Source organism: Artemia franciscana, chromosome 17 (assembly GCF_032884065.1).
Source record: "Artemia franciscana chromosome 17, ASM3288406v1, whole genome shotgun sequence".
Classification (NCBI taxonomy): domain Eukaryota; kingdom Metazoa; phylum Arthropoda; class Branchiopoda; order Anostraca; family Artemiidae; genus Artemia; species Artemia franciscana.
Window position 1 is genome coordinate 1,035,165 of NC_088879.1, and position 24,842 is coordinate 1,060,006.

A 24,842-nucleotide genomic window follows, 5' to 3' on the forward strand; every position below is an offset into this window, starting at 1 on the left:
CATTCTAAGTAGTGTTTGCAGCTCTTCTTTAGTTTTATGTTCGGCATATCATTAATGACTAAGAGCTTCTCAGGGTATGGCTTGATGCCATCTTTGCTGATAACAAGGGCAAAATAATGAACCTTTTCCAGGCCAAACTGACACTTGCTTTTGTTGTACTTTATATTGTACTTCTTGGCTTGCTTTAGGACTTCTTCAAGCCTGTTATCATGTTCTTTTTGAGCTCTTCCATAGATTAGGTTATCATCAACTAGGAATGCACAGCCCTTGGAAGTCCTCAAAAGCACGTTTCTTTCTTTGCTGGAACTCATCTTTTGCTGAACATGCATCTAGTTTAGTGAAGTAAGGAGTTCTATCCAGGCTACTAATAGCATCATCAAAGGTTTAGATCAGATAGTTGGGTTGTTTAATTGCTTTGAGCAGGTCAACTGGGCTAATGTGCAGCCATACACTTCCATATTCCTTTTCAACCATGACCATAGCATTAACCTACTCATTTGGTTGGCTGACTTTCTCAATTATTTTTAGCTCTTCAAGGTGGGCAAGCTTGTCTCTCGTTGGTATGGGCATTTTTCTTGCAGGGTCTACTGAAGGGTGGCATCTTCATTCAAATATATTTCACGCTCCTACAGGCTTTTTGATCCCTTCAAAAATGTCATTATAACCTTGTGTTGATGATCTTACTACTTCTGCATCTGAATATTGAGGATAAGTATAACGAAATTTTAAGTCTTTGCTTAAAGCCCAATAATAGGAGTGGTTCTGGATGCCACTACATAGAATGTCTGGAGCTGAATTTGTGCTTGTTAGTTGCTGCACTGCAGTTTACAAGATACAATGGGAGCCACTGTATTTTGAGAGTCTATATTTGTTTGTCTGTAATACTGCCTCAGGGGATAGTATATCCTGGTAATGCTTTGGGATTAAGTTTGCTTGGTCACCAGAATTAACCTTAGTAGTTACCTTTATATTTCCACTAATGGTTATGGTTGCATAGGCTTCATCCTTGCTGTTATCCTGGTTGACTGCATAGAGATAAAAGTCTGATCCTTCATTTGAATTAGAGCTAGATGAGCATTCTCTGCCTGCTTCATATGGATAATGCTGATCTTTAACAACATTTGCTGTTTTGCTTTTGCAAACTCTGGCAAAAGGGTTGACTTTTTTACATTTGGGACAAAACTTCCCTTTTGCAGGGCAGACATGTTTATTAAATTACCCACCACAAACATAGCATTCCAGTTTCTTGATACAGAATTGATTTCTTGCTTTATTTTTTATTTCTCTTCAAATATTTTTAGTTGCACTTGGGTTGTTTTATGTGTTTGGCAGATTGTTATGGCCCTTTCAAGCATTTGTTGATCACCTTCTGCTAACAGTCTCTTACAGATTTTTGTATTCCTTGCACCACAGACAATCTTATCCTGAATCATTTCACTCTCTTTAGTATAGTTGCTAGCCTTGATAATGTTCTTGATGATGAATTTGTCCACACTTTCTTTTACCAGGTGTTCTCTTTTCTGAAACATGTATTGTGAGAAAACTTGGTTGCGTTTTGGTGCAGTATAGTGTTAAAACTTTCTTAAATATACTGCCATTTTATCCACTTCAGCAACTGGCATATCTATGTTTTGAATATTTCACATCCTCTGTCTCCAACCCAGATAAAGGAGATCTGCACATTTCATTTTTCAGTCTTCCCTCCTAAAGAACCATAGAACTTAAGTGTAGCATGGTCTTCAAATTTTTGTCCACTCACTGTCTAAATTATGTGTCCTGATTGATTGAAGGCTGTTAAAGATTCATTTTTCGATTTTTTACTTCTGACACCATGTAGAAGTTGATTTGATAGAAAGTTGTCCTTGATAGAAGTTGACCTGACACCATGTAGAAGTTGGTTTCAATCTTTTACTATGACCCAAGCACCTATAATGTAAAATACAAGAAGCAAGCAAAGCACACGGGGTTGCATTAACACTTGTAAGGGGGAAAGCACATGGGGGCTAGGTGGGTAATAGTACAATGTATATATCCTAAACTTATGGATTAAAAATTGCATGAATTTTGAACTTATACTATATTTAACACCATAACCACTATAGTTAACACCATGGACTCAATCTGGCTTCCTTATTCAGCTCTTGAAAACCTCTTAGCTGGCTGAAAACAACTAATTATGTTGCTTTCACACACAAATGGGTAATTCTGCTTGATCTGTTTGTTAAAGGTGCATTTGCAGTGAAATTTTAGGAAAATCAAAATTTAACTAGTACTAATTTGAGTCAATCAGATTTTTTTTTTAATTTCCTGATTGACTGACAAATTCTGATTAGCTGATTAGGAAAATTGTCATAAGTAAAAATCTTGTTAAGAATAGGCCTAAGTTTTCTTTTCATTACTCTTGTTCTTTCAGAAGTTATTGTATTTTCATTCCTGCTGTTTTTCCTTTTTAAGGACTTTTTCTGTTTGTTAATTTTTTGCTTTTTTATTGCATACTCTGTCATTATAAACCTGTTGTATTTAATGGAGTTTTGAATATATTATTACTAGCCAAAGAACCACTCTGTAACTTTCATCATCAGGAGCAAATAAAACATATTTTGTCCCTTTCTCCAAAGCACTAAATCACAAGTATGTCCCCCCCCCCTAAAAACTTTTCCAAAAGTTTCAGTTGGAACTTCCCAGCCATGATACAAAACATGTTATATTAACTGTTCTATGTATGGAAATGTAACTATCTATTTTATATTAATTTATTTCTGATTATTTCCTTCCAGGTGTTTGCTAATTTACTACCAAAATGCCAAAGGAAACAGGGTTGTATGATGTCCTTGGTCTTAGTCCTAGTTGTACTTCTGACGAATTGAAGAAAGCCTACAGAAAATTGGCTTTGAAGTACCACCCAGATAAAAATCCTAATGAAGGAGAAAAGGTTTGGATGTGTTTGTTTCTTGTGTTTTATAGTTTTATATATTACTGCAATTATCCTGACCAAGCTAGGCTCATGTTGAGAGTTACAAAGCATTAGTCTACTTTTTTAGAAATTCCCATTTGCAAACTTGCTGATCCAAAGATTCTGTTCCAGCTTTTTCAGTCACAAATCTTACTATAAAAATAAGATATATATATATATATATATATATATATATATATATATATATATATATATATATATATATATATATATATATATATATATATATATATATATATATATATATATATATATATATATAATAATTTTTAAAATAATTTTTAAAAATAATTTATATAAAAATAAAAATAATTTTTATGTGAGTCTCATATTTCTCAAGCTAGGCAAAAATAAGAATAGTCCAGTTCAGCCTTTTGTATACCTAGAATTAGGAATGCAGGGATGTTACACTAAATAATTTTTTAAGACTTCACTGCTTTTCCATTAAAAAAAAAAATAAAAAAATAGAAATATTGAAAAGAGGGTTGAATTTTTCAGTAGGACAATAGGTCCAGTACAATTAATTTAAAGGCTCCTCTTTTCATTAATAATCTGCAGTCTAAATACTGAATCGTGATGCATTTCTGACAATTACAGGCCTCTCTCTGTTTTCTTATGGGATGTACACAAGGAACCTACAAGCCTTTAACAACAATTCTTTAATCGGTTGATAATTAGTTTGGCTTTGTTATAATTGACTGGTAAGTACTGACATCTGTTTGGGAAATATATATTCATTTTGTACAGTAAACATTAGTTCTCAGACAATGTCAATGTAGGATGAGTTTCAGCCAATATATTACTCAACCTCAGGAAAGCTGATTTTAACTCCATTTAAGTCTTGAGTTGGAATCGTCACTCACTTATTATAGGTTGGGAATTGTTTTCATGTGGTGCCACCAGTTAGATTTCAATAAGTTTTTTTCAGTTAAATATTTGTATTTAATAGTATAGTCAGTATATTCAGCTGAATATATAGGTGCACTCAGCTGAATGTATAGGCATATTCAGCTGAATATAGATGTATGTATTAGCATGTTTCAAAAAAAAATTAAACAAAAATTTAGAGAATTGTAGCAGGACTTGTTGTGGAAGCTGATACCTAAAATTTTAAGATATTTGTTTTGTTATTCTGCTTCTATTAGCAGAAGAAGATGTGTAACTACATTTTTTGTTGTCTAAAGGGCCCTTAAAGTATTACAGTCTTTCTTATTCTGCTATACTGATAGCAGAAATTTAGATTGTGCTTTCTAATGTTTACAAAAATGGTTCTGCACTATTTGTAAGAGAGAATCTGATTTATTTATTTATGTGTTGGTTTGGGTGCTTCAAATAATAAGACTTAAATTCATTACCCTGATTTTTCTTCTTAAAGTTATATTTTTATCCTAATTTTCTACATTTACTGGAATATTGCAATCCCCTCTGTCATAAATTATAATTTTTTGTAGTTTTTCTGCCTCCAGGTTTTTTTCCAATTGCAAAGCTTTTCACTCTAGATTACAGTGTCATTACCAGTGGGAAGGAGCTGTTTCCTGTCTATTAGAAATCCATTCTGTTGGCATTGGTGGCTAGGGGTTCTGTTCCCAGTTGAGCAACAGGCATAGCCACACTGAGCAAAAACATGCTTGCCACAAAGACAATATTCAAACACACTTTGTTGTAAGATAAATCCTTGGCTTCATCCAATGAATTTTCTGCATTCAAATTTGATGTGCACAATTTTAACTTTATTATTCAGTTTTATTTATATTTGTAAATTTTCCAGAAGTGATCACAATTTAAAAGAACAATCTTTATTTTGTTGTTTTTTAATTTTTCCATTGGTGTTAACTCTATTCAGGTTTCAATATTAACTTTAGGATTTTTGCTAGACAATTTAATAGCATTTTTTTTCTTGTAGATTTCTCTTATGAAATGAGTTCTCTTATGAAATGAGTTCACTTAACTGATCAATTTGTCTTACTCTGTAGGGACAATTTGTTCTTGGGACTGGTGGAATATTGTTGAGAAGAGAAGTTTATTTCAATTAGATATAGAAATGTTAATTATTCAGAACTGGGTTTGTTAATGTGCATTTTTTTTCTCCTAAGTATTGTTGCTGTTATGCTATTCCTATCCTTAGACTGGATTTGGCTACAATTATGTGAAATCTTGAAAACAAAACAAATGTTTATATACCAAATGAAAAACCTTGGCTTTTATTTATGAAAATTATGTTGGATAGCTATAATGGATGACTCTTTGTTGGTAAAACAAGGGCAGATAAGAGGGAAAAGAGAGTAGAACAAAAAACCTTATCTAAAATCCCTATCGTATTGCCTATTTCAATTGTTAAATTTTTTCGGGAGTCTTTTAGTAAAAATCAGTAAAGTAAAGTAATATTTAAAATGCTTGATGTTTTGTAAGTGCAAAGAGATGTATAGAAATCATCCCAGTGGCTATTTTAAATGGATAGAAAATTTGGCTATTTAGCAAAGTGCTTGGAGGTTATAATTCCACCAATGGTGGCTTTTAATATTTATTTATTACTGCTAGGCATATCAGTATATATAATGAGGACAATCTTGGCCATTGCCTCTAGGCCCTGTTTACCTTCTTTTTTTTTTTGAAAAACATGGAAAAGCATACCAAACTATGCTTCAAGTTCATTCAAGACTTATAGCAAAAATTTTAACAAGTATTTTTATGAATATATTTGAATATTGCAATCTGTTTAGTATCAACGACAGTTTTATTAGTTGTCAACTTTAAGGGGGCGGAGTATAAAGAAGGGGTGCCAAAAGAATTTGGCCTAAGGACGATACAAAGTCAAATCTGTATCAGTTAATAGGTAATAATTTTAATCTCTGCTCCACTTTCAGTTCAAGCAAATATCATTTGCATATGAAGTGCTTTCTAACCCTGAAAAGCGGGAAATTTATGACAAATATGGCGAACAAGGCCTAAAAGAAGGTGGCGGTGGAGGTGGTGGAGGATTTCACTCCCCCATGGACATTTTTGAGATGTTTTTTGGTGGCGGCATGGGTGGCCGAGGAAGACGAGAAAGAAGAGGGAAGGACATAGTGCATCAATTGAGTGTCACCCTTGGAGAATTGTATAAAGGATCTACTAGAAAATTAGCTCTACAAAAGAATGTTGTATGTTCTAAATGTGAAGGTATGGTTATTTTATGAAGCGATTTTGTCAAATTTAATGTCTTAGGTAGGCATAGCTGCAGTAATTCTAGAGTGATAAAGTACTTCTTCTTGTGATTAAACTTGTAAAAATTTCCCAAATAATAAATTTCTCAAAAAAAAAATGTTGAGTCCTATTTAAACCTAAATCAATTGGGGGAATGGTAATGTAATAATTCAAATTAAAAAAGAACGAAAATATTATCAACAAACAGATGAATAAATGATTTTAATATGAACAGAAAATAAAGTAATGATCAAGTGAAACTCAAAATGTACAGAAATTATCACAAACAAAAGTAGGGCTACTCTCCTAAGTCTTCTAAAGACCAGAGTGCTCTTTGTGCTTTCCTGAAAATGATTTGTTACCTCCTCCCTTTCCTGAACCCTCAGATAATTTTTTGAGTGTCATTTGTGTTTTTTGAAATCATATGTATTATTAATAGTTGATTTAGAGGGGGAGGGAGCGATGTGAGCGCATATGCCCTACTCTCCAGAAAAGTAGGAAATTACACTAATTATAGCCTACGGTTGGAGAGGCAAAAACACCAATGGGGTGCCACACTCTCAGAATTAATCATGTATCTTCCCTCTAATTCAAGATTAATAGAAACAACTAATGAAAGTGCACCAATTGTTTAATATATAATAATAATAATACCTGTAATTCTCAGCAATATTGTCTCAGCAATAGTATTTAAAATATGTTTTGTTTTAAGTAATATACAGAAAATGCTCCGACTTTCAGCAGGTTTAGTGAGTGGCAGTCTTTGGAAATTAGAAGATTGATTACAATGGTTACCGTATTATTGTAATGTGCGTTAGACTTAAATTTCTCATCACTGAGAATTGGGGAGAAAAGATGTGATGTTGAACCCTCATCAAATAAATCTACCTGTTTATGGCAATACCCCCCCCCCCAAATAAAAACCGGTTTGAAAACCTAAAATCCAGTTAGTCTTCATTAAGCCACAAAAAAGACTGAGAAACCTTCATCCCAAAAAAGCAGAATCGTCTTCTTCGAGACTTGAATAAAATGTAAGCCAAAATGTAGTGGCAGCAACGAAGTTTCATTCCCTCGTTTTCTAAAATTACATTCTTCTATTTAATTGTCTGATTTTGAATTGGCCTGACTATTTAGTATTATATTCGTGTCCTTATCTACATCTCTTCCGTATGTACTTGCGTGTCTTAGTCCTTTCATTATAATGTTATTCGTCCAGAGAGTTTTCTGGATGCCTACAATTGTAAAAAAAGGCAACATCCATAGGGACGTATGCAGATATAGAGGGGTGGTGGTGGTGCTTTTTGCCTGTGTTCCCTGAAATTCTAGATTTTCTCGAATTTTCGTGCATTTATTATATACATCATCAATAAAATTTGTTTTTTACCCCCCCTCTTAAAACCACCATATATATGCCTTGAGTTTCTGATAGTTCTTAACTGAAATCTAATTGTAATGCTCCTAAGGGCCTTCTAGTGGGCCTGTGTCCACTAGAAAGATTTCAAAATATATTCGCTTTATGAAAAGAAAGAGAACAGCAGTAATTGGGGAGGGGGGAGGATACCCTTGAGTCAAGTACTACCCGATTTAATTTTATGACCTATAAATAATAAAAAAAATCAGAGTTATTTAACTAGACAATATTAGTTCAGGTCAGGATCTTTCTGGGAGGAGAGGGGTTTTCATACCATCTAAGGTGAATCTGCCCTATCCCTCCCCTGTTTGGAGGTATAGTATGTAGCTTATATGCTATTTCTATTGGCTGTAAAATTAGACTTATACCTATAATTAGCATTACATATAAATTCCCTTTAAATCTAAGATTTTCCATTTCAACCTGTTTCAGTAACCAGTTTCCTAACCTTGGAAGAAAGCGTGCCCAATGAATGGATCCCCACCAAATCCAAAAGATAGCATCTTAAAGTTTTATCAACTATAAAATTATACAAACTACCTGCTCATGGCCTGGTTTTCGAATCCAAAAAACCTGGTCTAGGGGAGGGGTATGTTTTATTCTGATTGTATATTAGAATGTTTGACCCTTTGTTTATGCCATAGTTCCATACACGTACCTGTTCAGCAGAGACCTGGAGCTAGACTCCATGTGAACCTTTGACTGTACATATATGCTGAATCTACGACTAAGATATATCATTCATTAGACGCAGAGAGAGAGATATTTATTATAACAAACAAACTACAACTAGTATTCCATGGTTCGTGAAGGATAAAAAAAACTTTTCGGGGTGGGGGGGGGGGGGGGGAGTTGAAATTTAAACAAGAAAAAAAAATTTGATAACACTTCCTAATCAGCACCTGAAGCCCTATAACGAACAATTCTATCATGTAATATTCTATTCATGCCTCGAGAGGCTATAGCTATAAATCTTATTCATTTAACTCCCCACAAAAAAGGTAAACTAAACTAAAATTCCTACTTACTAGGAAGTATTTCTTTAGTTCCCTTCCAAAAAGAGCTATTTGCCTTCGAATTAGAGCTAGATTAGAAGATGTGGAAATTAAAGAAAAATAAGAAGAAGCCCGCTTTGCAGAAATGAGGAGGTATGGTGGTTCAGCTGGTGACAGGAGGTTTTTGTGATAAGGAAATGTGCATTTGGGAATAATGACTTGCTACTTCCAGACGTTTTAAAACGTACGTTACAATTTACCGGAGAATATAGAGATAGGGATAGCATAGACATAATGTATAGATAGAGATAGTATATAGATAAGTATTAATAGAGATAGTATATAAATACATAGATAGAATATAGTGGAGATTGTTGATGTATCTTTACAGGTTTTTATGGCATTTGGTACTTACCAAGTGACATATAGTGATCGTAATTTCTGTCTGTCGGTCCCGGTTTTGCTAGTTCGGGCACTTCCAGATAAGCTAGGACGATGAAAGTTAGCAGGCGTGTCAGGGATCAGACCAGATTAAATGAGAAAAGGCTTCCTAGATTCAACCATCGCGAGGGGGGTGGGGCGAACGAACGAGATAGTTGAGAAGGACGTTTAATTCGGAAAAATGAGATATGTTTTACTTACGAACGGGTGATCGGATCTTAGTGAAATTTGATATTTAGAAGGACCTCGTGTCTCAGAGCTCTTATTTTAAATCCTGACCGGATCTGGTGACATTGTTGGGAGTTGGAGGAGGAAACCAGAAATCTTGGAAACGCTAATAGTGGAGAGATCGGGGTGAAACTCGGTGGGACAAACGTTACAATACCGAACAAGAAGAGAATACAGGAACACTGTATTTGTAAGTTTATCTTTGTAATAATTGCCAATAAACAAAGAACAGCAAAACCGATAACTCTAGTACCGAGCCTAGTTTTAGGTTCCGATCACGTCACAAGTGCCATATGAGCTCTTGACTCTTGTTTTGTGTGTTTTTGTTTGTATCAATACACCCTTAGATTATCCTGTGATGCGTGTATTTTGGTGTGTATTATACTTCAACTTCTCAGCGTTCCTTAGTGTATTCATTTTTTTTATTTTTTGTTAAAGGTCGGGGAGGTAAGAAAGGTGCCACTCAGAAATGTGTCAGATGTCGAGGCTCTGGTATGCAGGTGAGGATTCAGCAGTTAGCTCCCGGAATGGTTCAACAAATTCAAAGCGTTTGTCATGATTGTTCTGGACAAGGCGAAGTTATTGACGCCAAGGATAGGTGCAAGAATTGTGAAGGGAAAAAGGTTAGTTTTTTTTTGTGGACTGATCGTAGATACAGACAAAGCAGTTTGTCGAGATGCAAGTTCCGGCGGTTTAACGACGAAAATTGATTCTCTAGTTTTTGTTTGTTTACAAGGTTCCAATCCTGCGTGGGTTATGGCAAAATAGCGGCTAGGAGGCTTTTTTGGTATACTTTTTTTTACACTACTCTTTAAAAGATATTTTTTTCTTATGGTTGTTACATCTTACAATTTTCATTATCATTCTGCTCGACATTTACTCTCATTAATCATGCCTCTGCTTGTCCGGGGCTATTATTATTATTATTATTATTTTTTATAAATATTATTATTACTTTTTTATTGTATTTTTTTTATTAATACTTTTTTAATCACGGAAGCGTGCAAACTTGTCAGAGTAAATGGTTCTAAGATACTAAAATATATGTCAAAAGATCAGCTTTTTACTAAGGCCTCTTCACAATGAGATTTTACTAGTACTGAGAACAGCTTATTTGAACCAATCAAGTTTTTTTTTAGCCAATCAGAAAATTGCATCAAATGTATTGGCTCTAATTAACGCTAGCTAATATGGGTGTTTGTAATATTTTCATGTGAATGAAACTTTTGGGGGATAAAATTTGGATGATCTCGGGAAAGGGATAGAGTAGAAGTAAAGAACAATCAGCTCCAGTAATAAGGGAAACTAGAAAGGAATTTCAATAATAATAATATATACATTAATAGGATCTGCTTTTTATTACTATTTTGGCGTTTGAATAATCTCGTCAAAACAAAAAACGAGGAATATCCCCAAAATGAGTAAACTGATAGTGTCAGTTTCAGCTTAGGTGACCATCCTGTAGAAGGAATTTCGAGCTTCTTCTGCGTAATTTGCGAAAATTTATTTCTCATCACAGTTGGGGTGTTTTTTGAATGCCTTGTTTCCGAGGGCTGATTACCGAAATGTCCTATTCGAACGAAAATCAGAAGTTATAGTGCCCTTGTTAAATAAAAAAAGGATCGTGGCTTAGCGAAGCTAGGATGTATGCCATTTTCTGCTACGAAAAATCAATTTTGGCCTCAAGAGAGCCAAAATGCTATCGAATATTTAGGATATAAAAAAACTCACCATTTCCGTAGATCGAAACATCACATGGTAGCACATTCACTCTCAAAGATAAAAGATATTCTATAAAGATTCCTTGGCTATTATAGACAAATATTTATAGTCTTTAAGTGACTTAATGGATTATGGGGAGGAAGCAGGTATATGGGTTTTTATTGGAGGAGGAGGAGGATGTATGCGTGTCACGTCCTAAAAAAGCAAGATGTTCAAAATTTTATCCAATGAAACACTTGAAAGTACAAAACTTGCGGCCCTAACAAACGAAATCAAAGCTTATTGTTAACTGGAATACTTAAAATTAATCTGGATCAACTAGAAGTAATAAGTGGTTTAATTTGGACTAGCAAATAGCTCTTCAGATTAACTCAGACAAAGTGTAATTCCTGCTATTTCGTGGCGCAAAACACCAATTTTTGTGCCAAAAGGATCAAAATGCTGTCACCTGAGAATTTGGAGAAAGCCAATTGATTTAGAAATGATGAAAAACTACTTAAATAGTCTCCCTGTACCAGAGGCCGTAATGTTGCACTGTCGCAAATTTGTACTATATATATATATATATATATATATATATATATATATATATATATATATATATATATATATATATATATATATATGTATCGTCCGTACAATTTCAACGGCTATTACAGGCTTTCTTTTCGTGTTATTTATCTCTACTTACTTGAGGCTTCATTAATTTATGTTAACTACTATATTGCTAAGCGTCAACTATAAGGGTGGAAAGAGGTGAGTTAGTATATTTTGGTCACGAGGCTTGGGAGGGTAATTTGAAGCCTCGAAAGTGATATATATATATATATATATATATATATATATATATATATATATATATATATATATATATATATATATATATATATATATATATATATATATATATATATATATATATATATATATATATATATTTACAGCAAAGTTAAGTCAATGCATTATTTAGAATAAAATAATGCAATTGAAGCCGTTGAGTTCAAAGTCTACTTTGTCATTTTTTGGAGGGATGGGAAACCCATTTTATATGACTCATCACTTGTCAATGAATTGTATGTCTACATACTGTCTGTTTTATAGATCATCAGGGAGAAGAAAATCTTAGAAGTTCATGTGGACCCAGGAATGGTTGATGGTCAAAAGATTACTTTTAGTGGAGAGGGGGATCAAGAACCAGGACTTGAACCTGGAGATATCATCATAGTTCTTGACGAAAAAGAGCACGCAATGTTTAAGTAAGCCAATTTTCCATTTTCTTTATCTTATGTTAGAATAGGTATGAATAATTTAGAATTTGTTTGATTGAAATTCTCAGACGTGATAAAGTCGCTAAATAGAAGAAAACAGCATGTAAATGAAATAAGATAGAAACTAACAAGCCACGACTCATTAAATCTGTGAATTATGAAAAGTACTTATGGAAAGTAGAAAAAATTTAAAAATGAAATGAAAGAAGAAGACCTAGCCTCTGATACTGTTGAGATATTCGTTAAACTTTCTTTTCAATTTGTCGTAATGATATCTGAAATTGAGCTGTGAAAGAAAAGAGAATTAATTGTTTCATTTTCCGCTTGTTACCACTTGCGTTGGTATTTTCATGAAATTTTCTATCGAAAACTAGTGGCAATAATTTCCTCATTGTTCTTGTACGATACACACTTGGTTTTAGAAATTACTTTTATAAAAACATCTTGACGTATTCCAAACCCTGTTGGAAGACCAGTTTTGATTGGGTGCAATTCCTTAGGGATAGGAATCAACGCCAGAATCATCACTTGTGAAGCAGGGTCCAACTGCAACTCTTATTACGAGAAACATGCCTTTTGCTTTTTAGCCTTTTCACTTCTCTGACATGGTCCAGATACCAATCAAAACAGATTATGGGAAGGAGATTGGAGGAATCTCTGAAAGAACTTAAAAAACATAGACTAAGCATGTACTTGTTGCACATTCAAGCCGCATTTAGACTCATCGTGGTATCTAGCAGAAGATGACATGATTTTTTCCAGAGATTACACTCAATGAGGGCAGGCTCAATGATCTCAAACCAGTGACAATTCCAAAGAAGCCCCCAATCGGCTCAAGGTCGGACTTGACTGCTACGAGCCACGTTTCCTTCTGTCTCCCTGCTTTCTTCTTCCAAGCTGGTAGTAGAAGTCATTTTTTGCTTGTGTGCTCTTCTGATCTATCTGCTGATGTATATCCACTGATGACAGTCATTGTATCTATGATTGAAATACCCAGTATTTTCATGGCTTTCTTGGCAGATACAGCTTTTGTCCATTGAAGAAGCAAAGTCAGTTTCTGCTACACGAGAGGCATTCCAAGGCATTCACAATTCCAAAGAAGCCCCCAATCGGCTCAAGATCGGACTTGAGTGCTGCGAGCCACGTTTCCTTTTGTCTCCCTGCTTTCTTATTCCAAGCTGGTAGTAGAAGTCATTTTTTGCTTGTGTGCTCTTCTGATCTATCTGCTGATGTATATCCACTGATGACAGTCATTGTATCTATGATTGAAATACCCAGTATTTTCATGGCTTTCTTGGCAGATACAGCTTTTGTCCATTGAAGAAGCAAAGTCAGTTTCTGCTACACGAGAGGCATTCCAAGGCATTCACAATTCCAAAGAAGCCCCCAATAGGCTCAAGATCGGACTTGAGTGCTGCGAGCCACGTTTCCTTTTGTCTCCCTGCTTTCTTCTTCCAAGCTGGTAGTAGAAGTCATTTTTTGCTTGTGTGCTCTTCTGATCTATCTGCTGATGTATATCCACTGATGACAGTGATTGACATCGCTGTCATCACTGTCATCCACTGATGACTGATGACATGAGATTGCTTCCAGTGTGGTCCAGACGCCTCCTGCATCATTAGATAAATGCCTTGTCTGTATTTAAATGAAAAGGAACTGATTGCAAAGACTGTTAAAAGCTGTTAAATTTGACAACCCTTCACGCAATATAAGGATTTTTCTAGCAGCTCAGTCAGTAATTGCTAATTAGTTTTAATTTTTAGGTTAGTTATGTGACTAGTTGGTATGTGTCGATTTAATTATTAAAAAAAGAAACTCTAAAACATGTAGGCTATTGGTAAAAATCAAGGGCAATTAGACACAAATACTTCAGTACAGCTTTATAGCTCCATGTTTGCACCGCATGTGTTTTTCACAATTCCATCTTGGAATTCCTTCTCTATAACTGATAAAAAATAATTTTGATCCTATTTTACTGGTATTCTAAGTATTTCATTGGTATCTTTATTTGATTCCCTAACTCATACATTAGTAAAAACACTGTGTTTTTAATGTATGTGTGAAGATGATTGAGTTATTGGCTCATTTTGAATACCGGTGTATGAACATATAGATTTATTGGCTCGTTATGAAGACCGGTGTATGAACATGTAGATTTATTGGCTCGTTTGAAGACTGGTGTATGAACATGTAGATTTATTGGCTCGTTTTGAAGACTGGTGTATGAACATGTAGATTTATTGGCTCGTTTTGAAGACCGGTGTATGAACATGTAGATTTATTGGCTCGTTTGAAGACTGGCTTATGAACATGCAGATTTATTGGCTCGTTTTGAAGACCGGTGTATGAACATGTAGATTTATTGGCTCGCTTTGAAGACTGGAGTATGAACATGTAGACTTATTGGCACGTTTTGAAGACTGGTTTATGAACATGCAGATTTATTGGCGTGTTTTGAAGACTGGAGTATGAACATGTAGATTTATTGGCTCGTTTTGAAGACTGGAGTATGAACATGTAGATTTATTGGCTCGTTTTGAAGACTGGAGTATGAACATGTAGATTTATTGGCTCGTTTTGAAGACTGGAGTATGAACATGTAGATTTATTGGCACACTTTGAAGACTGGAGTATGAACATGTAGATTTATTGGCTCGTTTTGAAGACTTGTGTATGAACATGTATATTTTCCGCTTAACCATAGGGTATACTAATATTTCCTGTGTCTTGGTATTGATTTAAGTTTCAAGTTATTTTTCTTTATTTGTTAGAAATGATGGTCACTTTACCGTATAGTTGTTGATTATTCGTGTTTTCTCTTTTTTCTTGCTTTTGTTTTTTTCTCTTCTTGTACTTCTCTAGTGCAGTTTTGTAATGTGACGAAACAGGGTTAAAATAAACTATAAAGAGCATGGGATGTATAAAGAGATAAAGAGATAGATAGATAGATAGATAGATAGATAGAAACTATAAAGAGATAGATAGATAGATAGATAGATATTTATTGCTACAAAAGCCATTTAGGGGCCATGGCAAAAAACAACAAATAATACAAAATAATGCCGCATGATTCTAACTCACATAACAGGATATATAATAATAACTATGAAAAAGCATAACAATTGCAAAAGGAAACAAAAACAAGACACATAGAAAGAGTTGCTATAATTCAACCATTAAGGCTGTGATTAAGTGAACTTGAAAACATCGAGATTGAAAATTGAAGTTAGGATAGCCTTCTGTCTCGCAATTCTCTAGAGACTGTCGATTGTCAAAAACCCTTCAAATAGCGCTTATTTATTGGTCGAAATAGCAGACTAATTATACCAGCTTGTCAATCTGGTCTCTAGGGCGATCTGAAACGATTCTTTTTGGCAAAAAACTTGTAAAAATTTCAGGTAGCTGAAAATATTCTGTGGGACTGTTCAAAAACAAAAAAATAAATCGAAAAATGATTGCAATCATCTTACAGGTTATTGTCTTCTGCTCATGGTAGTACCGATTTTGTTCTAAAAGCAAGATCCTTCATAGAGTACACTTGTGAAGAAGAGCTAGACATTTTCTTAGATTTCTAAGCAATTAGAGGAAATAGAGCAAACATTTTGTAGCATCTTCAAGAAGCTATGGCCTGATATTAAAAGCGGTATCTTCTGCCAATGAATACTTGAGTACTTCTTAAACATAAATTTTCACTTTTAACATGGGATTTTCGAGTTCCATCAGTTCACTTAATCACGGCCTTAAAGAAAATTTTTTGAACTAGCTCCTCGTGTATCAGTTGGTATCTTTTCAACCGTACAAATGCATTTGTAATTGATAGCAAAGAGGTGACGATTAGAAAAGGGATGATGCATTTCTCCTATGAACCTAATAGATATGAGATCAAATCAGTCTGCAGTTACACATTTCGAAAAGTCAAAATCCTCATTTTTTATAAAAAAAAACGGTTTAAAAAGAAAAGATTGTGCATAGATAAATGATAGCAATGTAATTCAGCACGAAAAGTTCATTTCAACTCGTATGTTGTACAACCCCTTTGAATTTACCATAGACATTTTCTCATCTGTCAGATGTCGTTTCAGAACTGTTTGTTGAGCTATTCTTAAGAAAAGGATCAGCGGGATAATGTACAGTCAATAAGACATGTATCTATCTAGACTACAGTGCCATGGTGATGCTTTTCTAAGAATACCACATCCAACAGCTGGCCAAAAGTTTATTTCCGTTTTTTCTTTCTCTGGAACGATCTGTTAGAACCAAGGTACTATCTCACTGAGCCATATTCAGAATCTTCTAAGACATCTTCAAAGACAATCTAAGACAGAGATTTTTGAATTTTATAAATCAGGAGGGAGAAGAGGCATGAAGTTAAAAATGCTTTCCTTGTGCCTTGTTTGAGCAGTAGCCTAGCCTAGATCTATCTCTCAAAGCTTCAATTTTAAAATAGAAGATTGTAAAGGATCATTATCTTTTAAAGGAGGAAGGTACAGAGCTAGTTACTTCAAAATACCTTCCTGGAGGTGTAATACCAACCTGAAGGTGTAAATACCATCTGATAAAACCAATGGTACGAAAAGATCAAAAGGGGATACATTCAAACGAAAAAATGGTATGCCCTTTTTAAGTAACTAGAAATATTGGAGAGCAACTAGCCCCCTTCCTTGCCCCTTATTTCTCCCAAAAATATATGATCAAAATTTGAGATAGCCATTGGATTCAGCATTTTTAAAAGGTCCAGTAACTGTACTTCTAGGGATGACACGACCCCCACTCCCCGGAGGAAATGGCTTCAAGTTAAGCAGTTTGACCATTCTTTACATATAGTATTTGTTATTGGTAAACATACAAATTTTGAGAGGGGGGATTTACACAGGGAGATTTATCTGTTTAAACTTACATTACCCTGCTGATATTCACTTAAGAACACCCTGAAAACAGTTCTGGCCATTGTTATGAATGGTTGTGAATAAAAAACGGTAAATGTGTTTCCTTTACCTAATTTTTATTTCGTTGTCACCTCTTTCAGACGCGTCGATAGAAGTGATTTGTTGACTGTTATGGATCTGGAACTTGTTGAAGCTCTCTGTGGATTCCAAAAGGTTCTCAAAACACTGGATGATAGAAATCTGGTGATCACATGTATTCCAGGTAACGGGAATTGTATTTGTATAATTTCGTCATGACACTACCTATGAAACTTAATTTTGTAAGGCTCTGGGTCCTTGCTTCTGCTCCATAATCTGGAAAATAATCGAATTTTCCCCCCAAAATTTCAATTTTTATTTTTTGACTATTTTATTTCTACCATGCTATTTGAACGCGTCGATAGCCCAATACCCGTAATTTTTGTCCTACTCATAAAAATAGCAAAAATGTAAAAACAAAAATTTTATTCATTATTTAAAGTTTGTTTTGTAACCCCCCCCCCTTCTTTGAAACAAAATCTTAGATACCCGCTTGGCTATTATTATTATATGTTTGGCTAATATTTGCTTCTTGGTAATTTCAGTATATGAAAAAGTCGTTGGCACCGAAAAGTGAGGTTGATGTTCATTTTATGATGGAAAAGCTGTGGTTATCTCTTATTCCTGTAATAGAATATCAATCTTTTTACAATGTTGACAAAGTATTTTTTTCTTCTGAAGTGTCATTTCCAATTTTGGAAAAATAATTAGCAGAAACAATTTCGTACTGATGATACCAAGTGACTACATAACTTACCATCAGACCAAAGCCGCCTGCATGAAAATATTTTATAGGCAAAAATTTCATGTTTTTCTGCTTTTTTTTATCATTGATTACAATTGATTTCATATTGATGTAAAAAATGATGTGTTCAATATAAAATTGATTTCATATTGATGTAAAAATATTCATCATTTTTTTTATAACTCATCACAAAAACTGAACAGAAAGCCCAGAACAAGGCATAATAGAAATCAAGAAAAACAAAAAAGAAACAACAGAAATAAAAACATACATTGACAACTACAAACAAGGAACAAACAGAAATGACAAAGATGGGAAGACTTCTGCCATTCAGTTGTAAATGACAAATATGCTTCTCAATAACCCCAGCTGGGGTCACCAATTGATACTTTCTTTGCAGAAAAGAGTAAATTGTCCAAGTTGGAAGTTACATTGAATACTTGAAAAATTTAAAATAAAGGTGATGAACTTGCTTTCTCTCACCACAATTAAGAAGAGACCAAACAGGAGGAAGAACAGATAAGTGAGGAACTGTTAAGCTATTATATAGCTGAGAACTGTGAACTCTACTCAGATACGAAACGTTTAAAGCCAGGGAGGCAAGCGCGGCCCGGATCCTACTAGCATAGCTTTTTATATTAGTGAACAATTAGTAAACACAATATATTAGTATACACCCCAAGGGAGTATTTGTTCACTTTCCCCAGCAAAGAGCTGAGTGAATGAACGGTTGGCACACTCCCTTATGTGTAGGACAGTGTCTGATCGTTTTAATATAACATTTTTTTTATTTTTTTTTACAAGAAATTTTTTTTTGTTGAGACCAAACTATTGAAGAATTTGAACTAACTTGAAAAAAAATGAGGCATGTTGAAAAATCACTGCTAACGACAACCATCACTTGGCAAACGAAAACATGCCAGTGGAAGTCTCACTGGGCGCTTGACATTTCTTATTTTGCAAAGTATCTAAATTGCTAAGCCGTACGTAGACAAGGAAGTCATTAGGCCTGCTTACAGGAAAGTTAGTGAATTTTCAAATCGCCTAGTCAGATGATAAATCGCCGAAATTGACAACACTGTGAACATTCAACCTTCTTCCGCAATCGCGTTAACATCAGGCTTAGTCTCCTCAAACGAAGGGAGTAAAGACTAGTCAATCCCTTGGACAAATTTCATCCTTAGTCAGTCATCCAAGTTACCCTATATAGATAGTTTATTTTAGCCTACCATCAGAACAACAACATGGCGGAGTATAAAGAAAAAAAGGAAAAAGAAAAAGGCGAAAAACAATACTGTTTTTTTGGCGAAAAACATTGTTGGCGAAAAACAACAATCGCCGAATTTGACAACACTGTGAACATTCAACCTTCTTCCGCAATCGCTTTAACATCAGCCTTAGTCTCCTCAAACGAAGGGAGCAAAGACTAGTCAATCCCTGTGACAAATTTCATCCTTAGTCAGTCATCCAAGTTACCCTATATAGATAGTTTATTTTAGCCTACCATCAGAACAACAACATGGCGGAGTATAAAGAAAAAAAGGAAAAAGAAAAAGGCGAAAAAAAATACTTCAAGATTACACGATTAGATTACATTCACTATATACATTCATAGCTAATATATGACGTGCAACGGCAGGAAATCATAATGGTGATCAAGGGTGCCTTTTCTAGCATTAGTTTCCTGTTTTGTCACAGCTTCACGGGGATCAAGAATTTGATACTTATTCAAAAGAAATGAGTTTCTCTCGAATAGCGGTATCAAAGACTTCAAACATCTACAAAATGTGGACCTAACTTTTAGTCTCTCTGTTTCTGTGAACCATTCCCAAAGCGAGGAAAGGTAAAGGACATGTGGTAATGCCACTGCTCTGTACATCCTCGCCAAAATTTGCCGATTGTAAGAATACTTCAGTGGGGCTAGTTTTGCATAGCTCACTCGCTCACTCGGTTAGACACAAGGGTATCAAGGCATACTATCTATAAGTTGATCCCCGTTTGTTTGTTCACTTACACCTAAGCTGTAGTGAAACACTAAAGAAAGGATCGATGATAATGCAGCAGGATAGTGAGTCGACTTACTTTAAAAAATTTTTAAGTCCTTACAACTGGCTCCCTCATCTCTGTAAGTAAACTTTCAGAGAGTCAGAATTAAACTCCCATCTCTTAGAAAAAAAAGAATAAGTTCAACAAAACAAAGCATAAAATTTTCTCTGGTGACTGCATACAGTGTCTATCGTGGAATTTACTTGGAGTATTGCAAAATAACAACTGGAGGCGAATGTTTGCACATGTCAATTTACATAAATTATATTACAGAGACTAAATAGATAAATAATCTCTTGCTGAAAAGACAAGGCATTATGACCTGAACTCTTTTTTATATATATTGTAAACGAAAACAGACGAACTCTACGACTTATAAGTAACAGGATTGAATATACTGAATGATGCAGATTCCGCAAGTCATGTTAGTTACAAAGTTGGTTAATTTTGTATTTATTTTTAGGCGAAATAATCAAGCAGGATCGACTGAAATGTATATATAATGAAGGAATGCCGCATTATAAGAACCCCATGGAGAAAGGAAAATTAATAATTAAGTTTAACGTGAAATTCCCAGATGTAATTAATCCTGCTTTAATTCCTCAGATTGAAGCATGTCTTCCCCCTAGGTAAGACGCCTTTTTTTTTAGGAAAATATGAAGATTTAACTGTATTTAAATAGGTTTAATTGAAATCTAAATGGCAAAAGTAAATCTGTTTCTTTCAAATTTTGAAGTCCCACCATAGGTCTTTGGCAGATATACCGCTCTAAATTATAACTTTTTCTTCATTAAGAACGCGGTGATCCAAGCTGTACTTTCAAGTAGATAGATAGTAGACATACTGATTATCAATATTAGTCTACCATCATTTTTATTCTTATTATTCTTTTTTTACTGCAATTACTCCTACAGGGAGACAGACCCCTCAAGAAGCGAAACCTCTCTGAGGATAGGCATAAAAAAAGAAAAACTATAGCGGTATTCTCTTACATAAGGGTTTTCGAAGTTGGCTTGTTCCTATTAATTCTTTTAATTTTTTAATATAAATTTTATTATATTTATTATATATTATGATATATATTTCTTTTATTATTTCTTTTAATATATTTGTTTTAATTTCGTGTACTGGCCTGTATCTATTTGATTGGTCTTCTTTCTTCTCGCCGTCTCTCCCCCTTAACTGTCTGTCTCCCTCTGACTCTCAGACAACAGAGCTTAGACTATGTATAATATGTTAAGAAATGACAAATTATTCAGATATGGTACTAAAACCTTCAATGCATCGCTTATTGCACATAAAGAGATTAACAAGAATAATATAGTGGGATTGGACCTGTCATTCGTTTGGTATTCCCCTTCCATTTATAAAATCTGTCCAGCAAAAAGCGATCATAAGTATTCCAATGTCAGATTTTAAGAAAAATTTTCGATCCTGTTGAGTTTGGCATCTTTCGGTCGCAATTCATTTATTGTTAAATAAATAAACACGCTTTTTCAACTGAAAGTAAGGAGCGTATATTAAAAGTTCCCCCCTCGTCAATTCCTCACTCTTTACGTTAAAGTTCGCATTTTTTTTTATCAATTCTTTAAGAATGACACCTTAATCACAAAGGCCGTTTAATTAGAATAAATAGCTCTTGAAATAACTAAAAAAAAAAAAAAAAAACCAACTTTAGCGTTAACAGTGAGGTATTGACGAGGGGGATCAACCCCCTCATATACGTAGTAATTTCTGTTCGTTTTAAGTTATAATGCTGATCCTTACTGCCAGTTGAATAAACTTGTTTTTTATTTAATTTGTGATCGTTCTTAAATAGTGCTGGGAAATCTTCATCGAAAATCCCCTTTCCCCATGAAAATTGCTCCATGGAAAGATCCTCCCTCCGGCCCCCCCCATACCAGAAAAATCCCCTTGAAAACGTCTTTATACTTCCCATTAACCAATACTATATGTAAAACATAAACATGTAAGACATAGTTATTAGATTTTTCGACTATGCTGAACAAAATGGCTATCTCAAAATTTTGATCGGGTAACTTTGGAAAAAAATGAGCTTGGGAGTAGGCCTAGTTGCCCTCTAATTTTTTTTTATCACTTACAAAGGGCACTAGAACTCTTAATTTTCGTTCGAATGAGCCCTCTCGTGATGATCTAGGACCACTGGGTTGATATGATCTGCCCTGGGAAAAAAAAGAAGAAAAACACGTATCCGTGATCTTTCTTCTGGCAAAAATACAAAATTCCACATTTTACAGATACGAGCTTGAAACCTCTAAAGTTGGGTTCTATGGTACGCTGAATTTGATGGTGTGATTTTCATTAAGATTCTATGACTTTTAGGGGGTGTTTCCCCCTTTTTCGAAAATAAGGCAAATATTCTCAGGCTCGTAACTTTTGATGGGTAAAACTAAACTTGATGAAAATTATATATTCAAATCAGCATGAAAATTCGATTCTTTTGATGTATCTATTGGTATCAAAATTCTGTTTTTTAGAGTTTTGGTTACTATTGAGCCAGATCGCTTCTTGCTTACAGTTCGTCACCACGAACTGTTTGATAATGTCGTATTGTCAGAAATATATTGTTAAGTAAATCGTTTTTTATCCTGGTTTTTATAACTTTTTGTATTCCTATCCTAAGCAGTGAGAATTCAGATCTCAGGAATTTAGTGTCTATTACGATGTCATTATTTTTGCGGTAGCATTAGAACTGCTTATCAAAGCATGTGTATATGAGAATATGTTGTCAAGTTAACCTTATTTAATATCTAAGAACTCACTTAGGCCAATGTTTTTTGGACACAATTACTGCAAATTAATTTTGCTTTAGTTTTTTAGTAAAATACAGCTCTATCGTAAAATTTATTGATTTCATGGCTGGTGAAAGACTATAGAGCCTTTTAAATGAATAGAGACACATCTTTAAAGGCCATTGATTAATATACTTCATGAATAGATAAATTAGATATTTTCGCAGATAAAAATATGTGATATAGAAAAGTAAACACATAATGACGATGATACATACTAAACGCGATGATTATTTTTACTGGATGTAACTTAGAACAAAATTTTTTTTTCTTTTTTTTTTACGACTACAGGTTACTACAGAATATTCGTTGCAGATATCCGTTGCTTTACTTTCTTTTTTAACTATTAATCGGTTATCGTCAGCCAGTTTATTTTCATTAATTTTTATTAATGGATTGTAGGACAGAAGAAATGATTCCTGGTGACGCCGAAGAAGTAATGCTTCAGGACTTCGATCCAGAAATACATAGAAGGCAGCAAAAAGCCCAACGAGCCACTTATGATGACTCAGACGATGAAGGTGGAGCTGGGCCAAGAGGAGTTCAATGTCCAACCCAGTAGATAGGATTGCACGCTTTTTATCTTTATGCGTTCCCTTTTAGCACGCCCGTATTAAATCTTGGCTGTCACAGATTTTGTTAGGTCCCTTTTTATCTGGAATAAAATTGATGTACTCTGAAGTCCATTTTCTGTTGTAGTCTCAGTCGCAAGGTATTTAGTCTCAATTGAATTATAAAGTTTACTAGCGGAGCAGATAATTTAAACCTAAAAACAGCCGTGAAACAGACAAATTGCTTTCTTGTGGTGATCAGAAACCACCTACTCTGATTGTAAAAACACTGGAGTAGTTTAAAACGAACAGCTTAAAACGAACAGAAATTACCCCGTATATGAAATGGGTTGTCCCCTCCGCAATCCCTCGCTCTTTACGTTAAAGTTTTTAATTGTTTTAAAAAGTAGAACTGTGGCAAAGAGTCAAACTTTAGCGTAAAGAGCGAGGGATTGCGGAGGGGACAACCCATTCCATATACGGAGTAATTTCTGTTCGTTTTAAGTTTTAATGTCGCTCCTTACTTTCAGTTAAAAAAACTAGTTTTTTTTTATTTAATTTTGAACGTTTTTGAATTAATGCATGTTTGATTTTGGCTCTCCGCACATAAATTATTAAAACGAAATTTGTATATTAATTCTGTTTTTGGCTAAATGGCTTTCTCTTAGTTTGGTCAGACAATTTTGAGAAATAAGGGGTGGGGAAGGAGGTCTAGTTGCCCTCCAATTTTTCGGTTACTTAAAAAGGCAACTAGAACTTATAATTTGTAACGAACGTTTTTATTAGTAAAAAATATACCTAACTTAAGAAAAAACTTACGTAACAAACTTTTATATTCTTATATTTTTATTATGTATATGAGGGGGTTTTCCCCCGTGTTAATACCTCGCTCTTTACGCTAAATCTTAAGTTTTGTCCCAATTTTTTAAGAATGACCCCTGAATCAGAAAGGCCATAGAAGAAATAGTTGAAATTACTAAAAATACTTTAGCATAAAGAGCGAGGTATTTATCTCCTCCTAAATACCTCGCTCTTTATGCTAAAGTATTTTTAGAACCCCTCGTATGCGTAATAATCTCTGTTCGTTTTAAGTTTTAATGCTACTCCTTACTTTCAATTGAAAAAAGTTTTTCATGTTTATTTTTTCATTTTTTTTTTATAGTAATGCTAGAAAATTCTGCACCCTTTTCATTGAATTTCTCTTCTCCCATGACATATTCCTCCAAGGAAAGATCCTCCCACATAGCCCCCTCCCCTCAACCCCACCCCCAAACCAAACAAAATCCCCCTGAAAACGTCTGTACACTTCCCAATAACCATTACTGTATGTAAGCACTGGTCAAAGTTTGTAACTTGCAGCCCCTCCCCCAGAAACTGTGGGGGAGTAAGTCATTCCCAAAGACATAGTTATTATGGTTTTCGACTATGCGGAACAAAATGGCTATCTCAAAATTTTGATCCGTTGACTTTGGGAAAAAATGAGCGTGGGAGGGGGCCTAGG

General features: G+C 34.4%; 1 protein-coding gene across 1 annotated transcript in view; it reads left to right on the forward strand.

Moving 5' to 3' along the window:
* LOC136037661 (dnaJ homolog subfamily A member 1-like) overlaps nucleotides 1-23,471 on the forward strand; it is a 28,587-nt gene extending 5,116 nt beyond the window's left edge. Inside the window, exons 2-8 of the mRNA XM_065720393.1 lie at nucleotides 2,778-2,932; nucleotides 5,839-6,133; nucleotides 9,671-9,855; nucleotides 12,056-12,210; nucleotides 17,249-17,370; nucleotides 20,441-20,606; nucleotides 23,193-23,471. Coding sequence (XP_065576465.1) covers nucleotides 2,801-2,932; nucleotides 5,839-6,133; nucleotides 9,671-9,855; nucleotides 12,056-12,210; nucleotides 17,249-17,370; nucleotides 20,441-20,606; nucleotides 23,193-23,352 — 1,215 coding nt within the window. The 5' untranslated portion in view covers nucleotides 2,778-2,800 and the 3' untranslated portion in view covers nucleotides 23,353-23,471. The remainder of the gene's footprint in view (nucleotides 1-2,777; nucleotides 2,933-5,838; nucleotides 6,134-9,670; nucleotides 9,856-12,055; nucleotides 12,211-17,248; nucleotides 17,371-20,440; nucleotides 20,607-23,192) is intronic.
* Nucleotides 23,472-24,842: the final 1,371 nt, after the last annotated feature.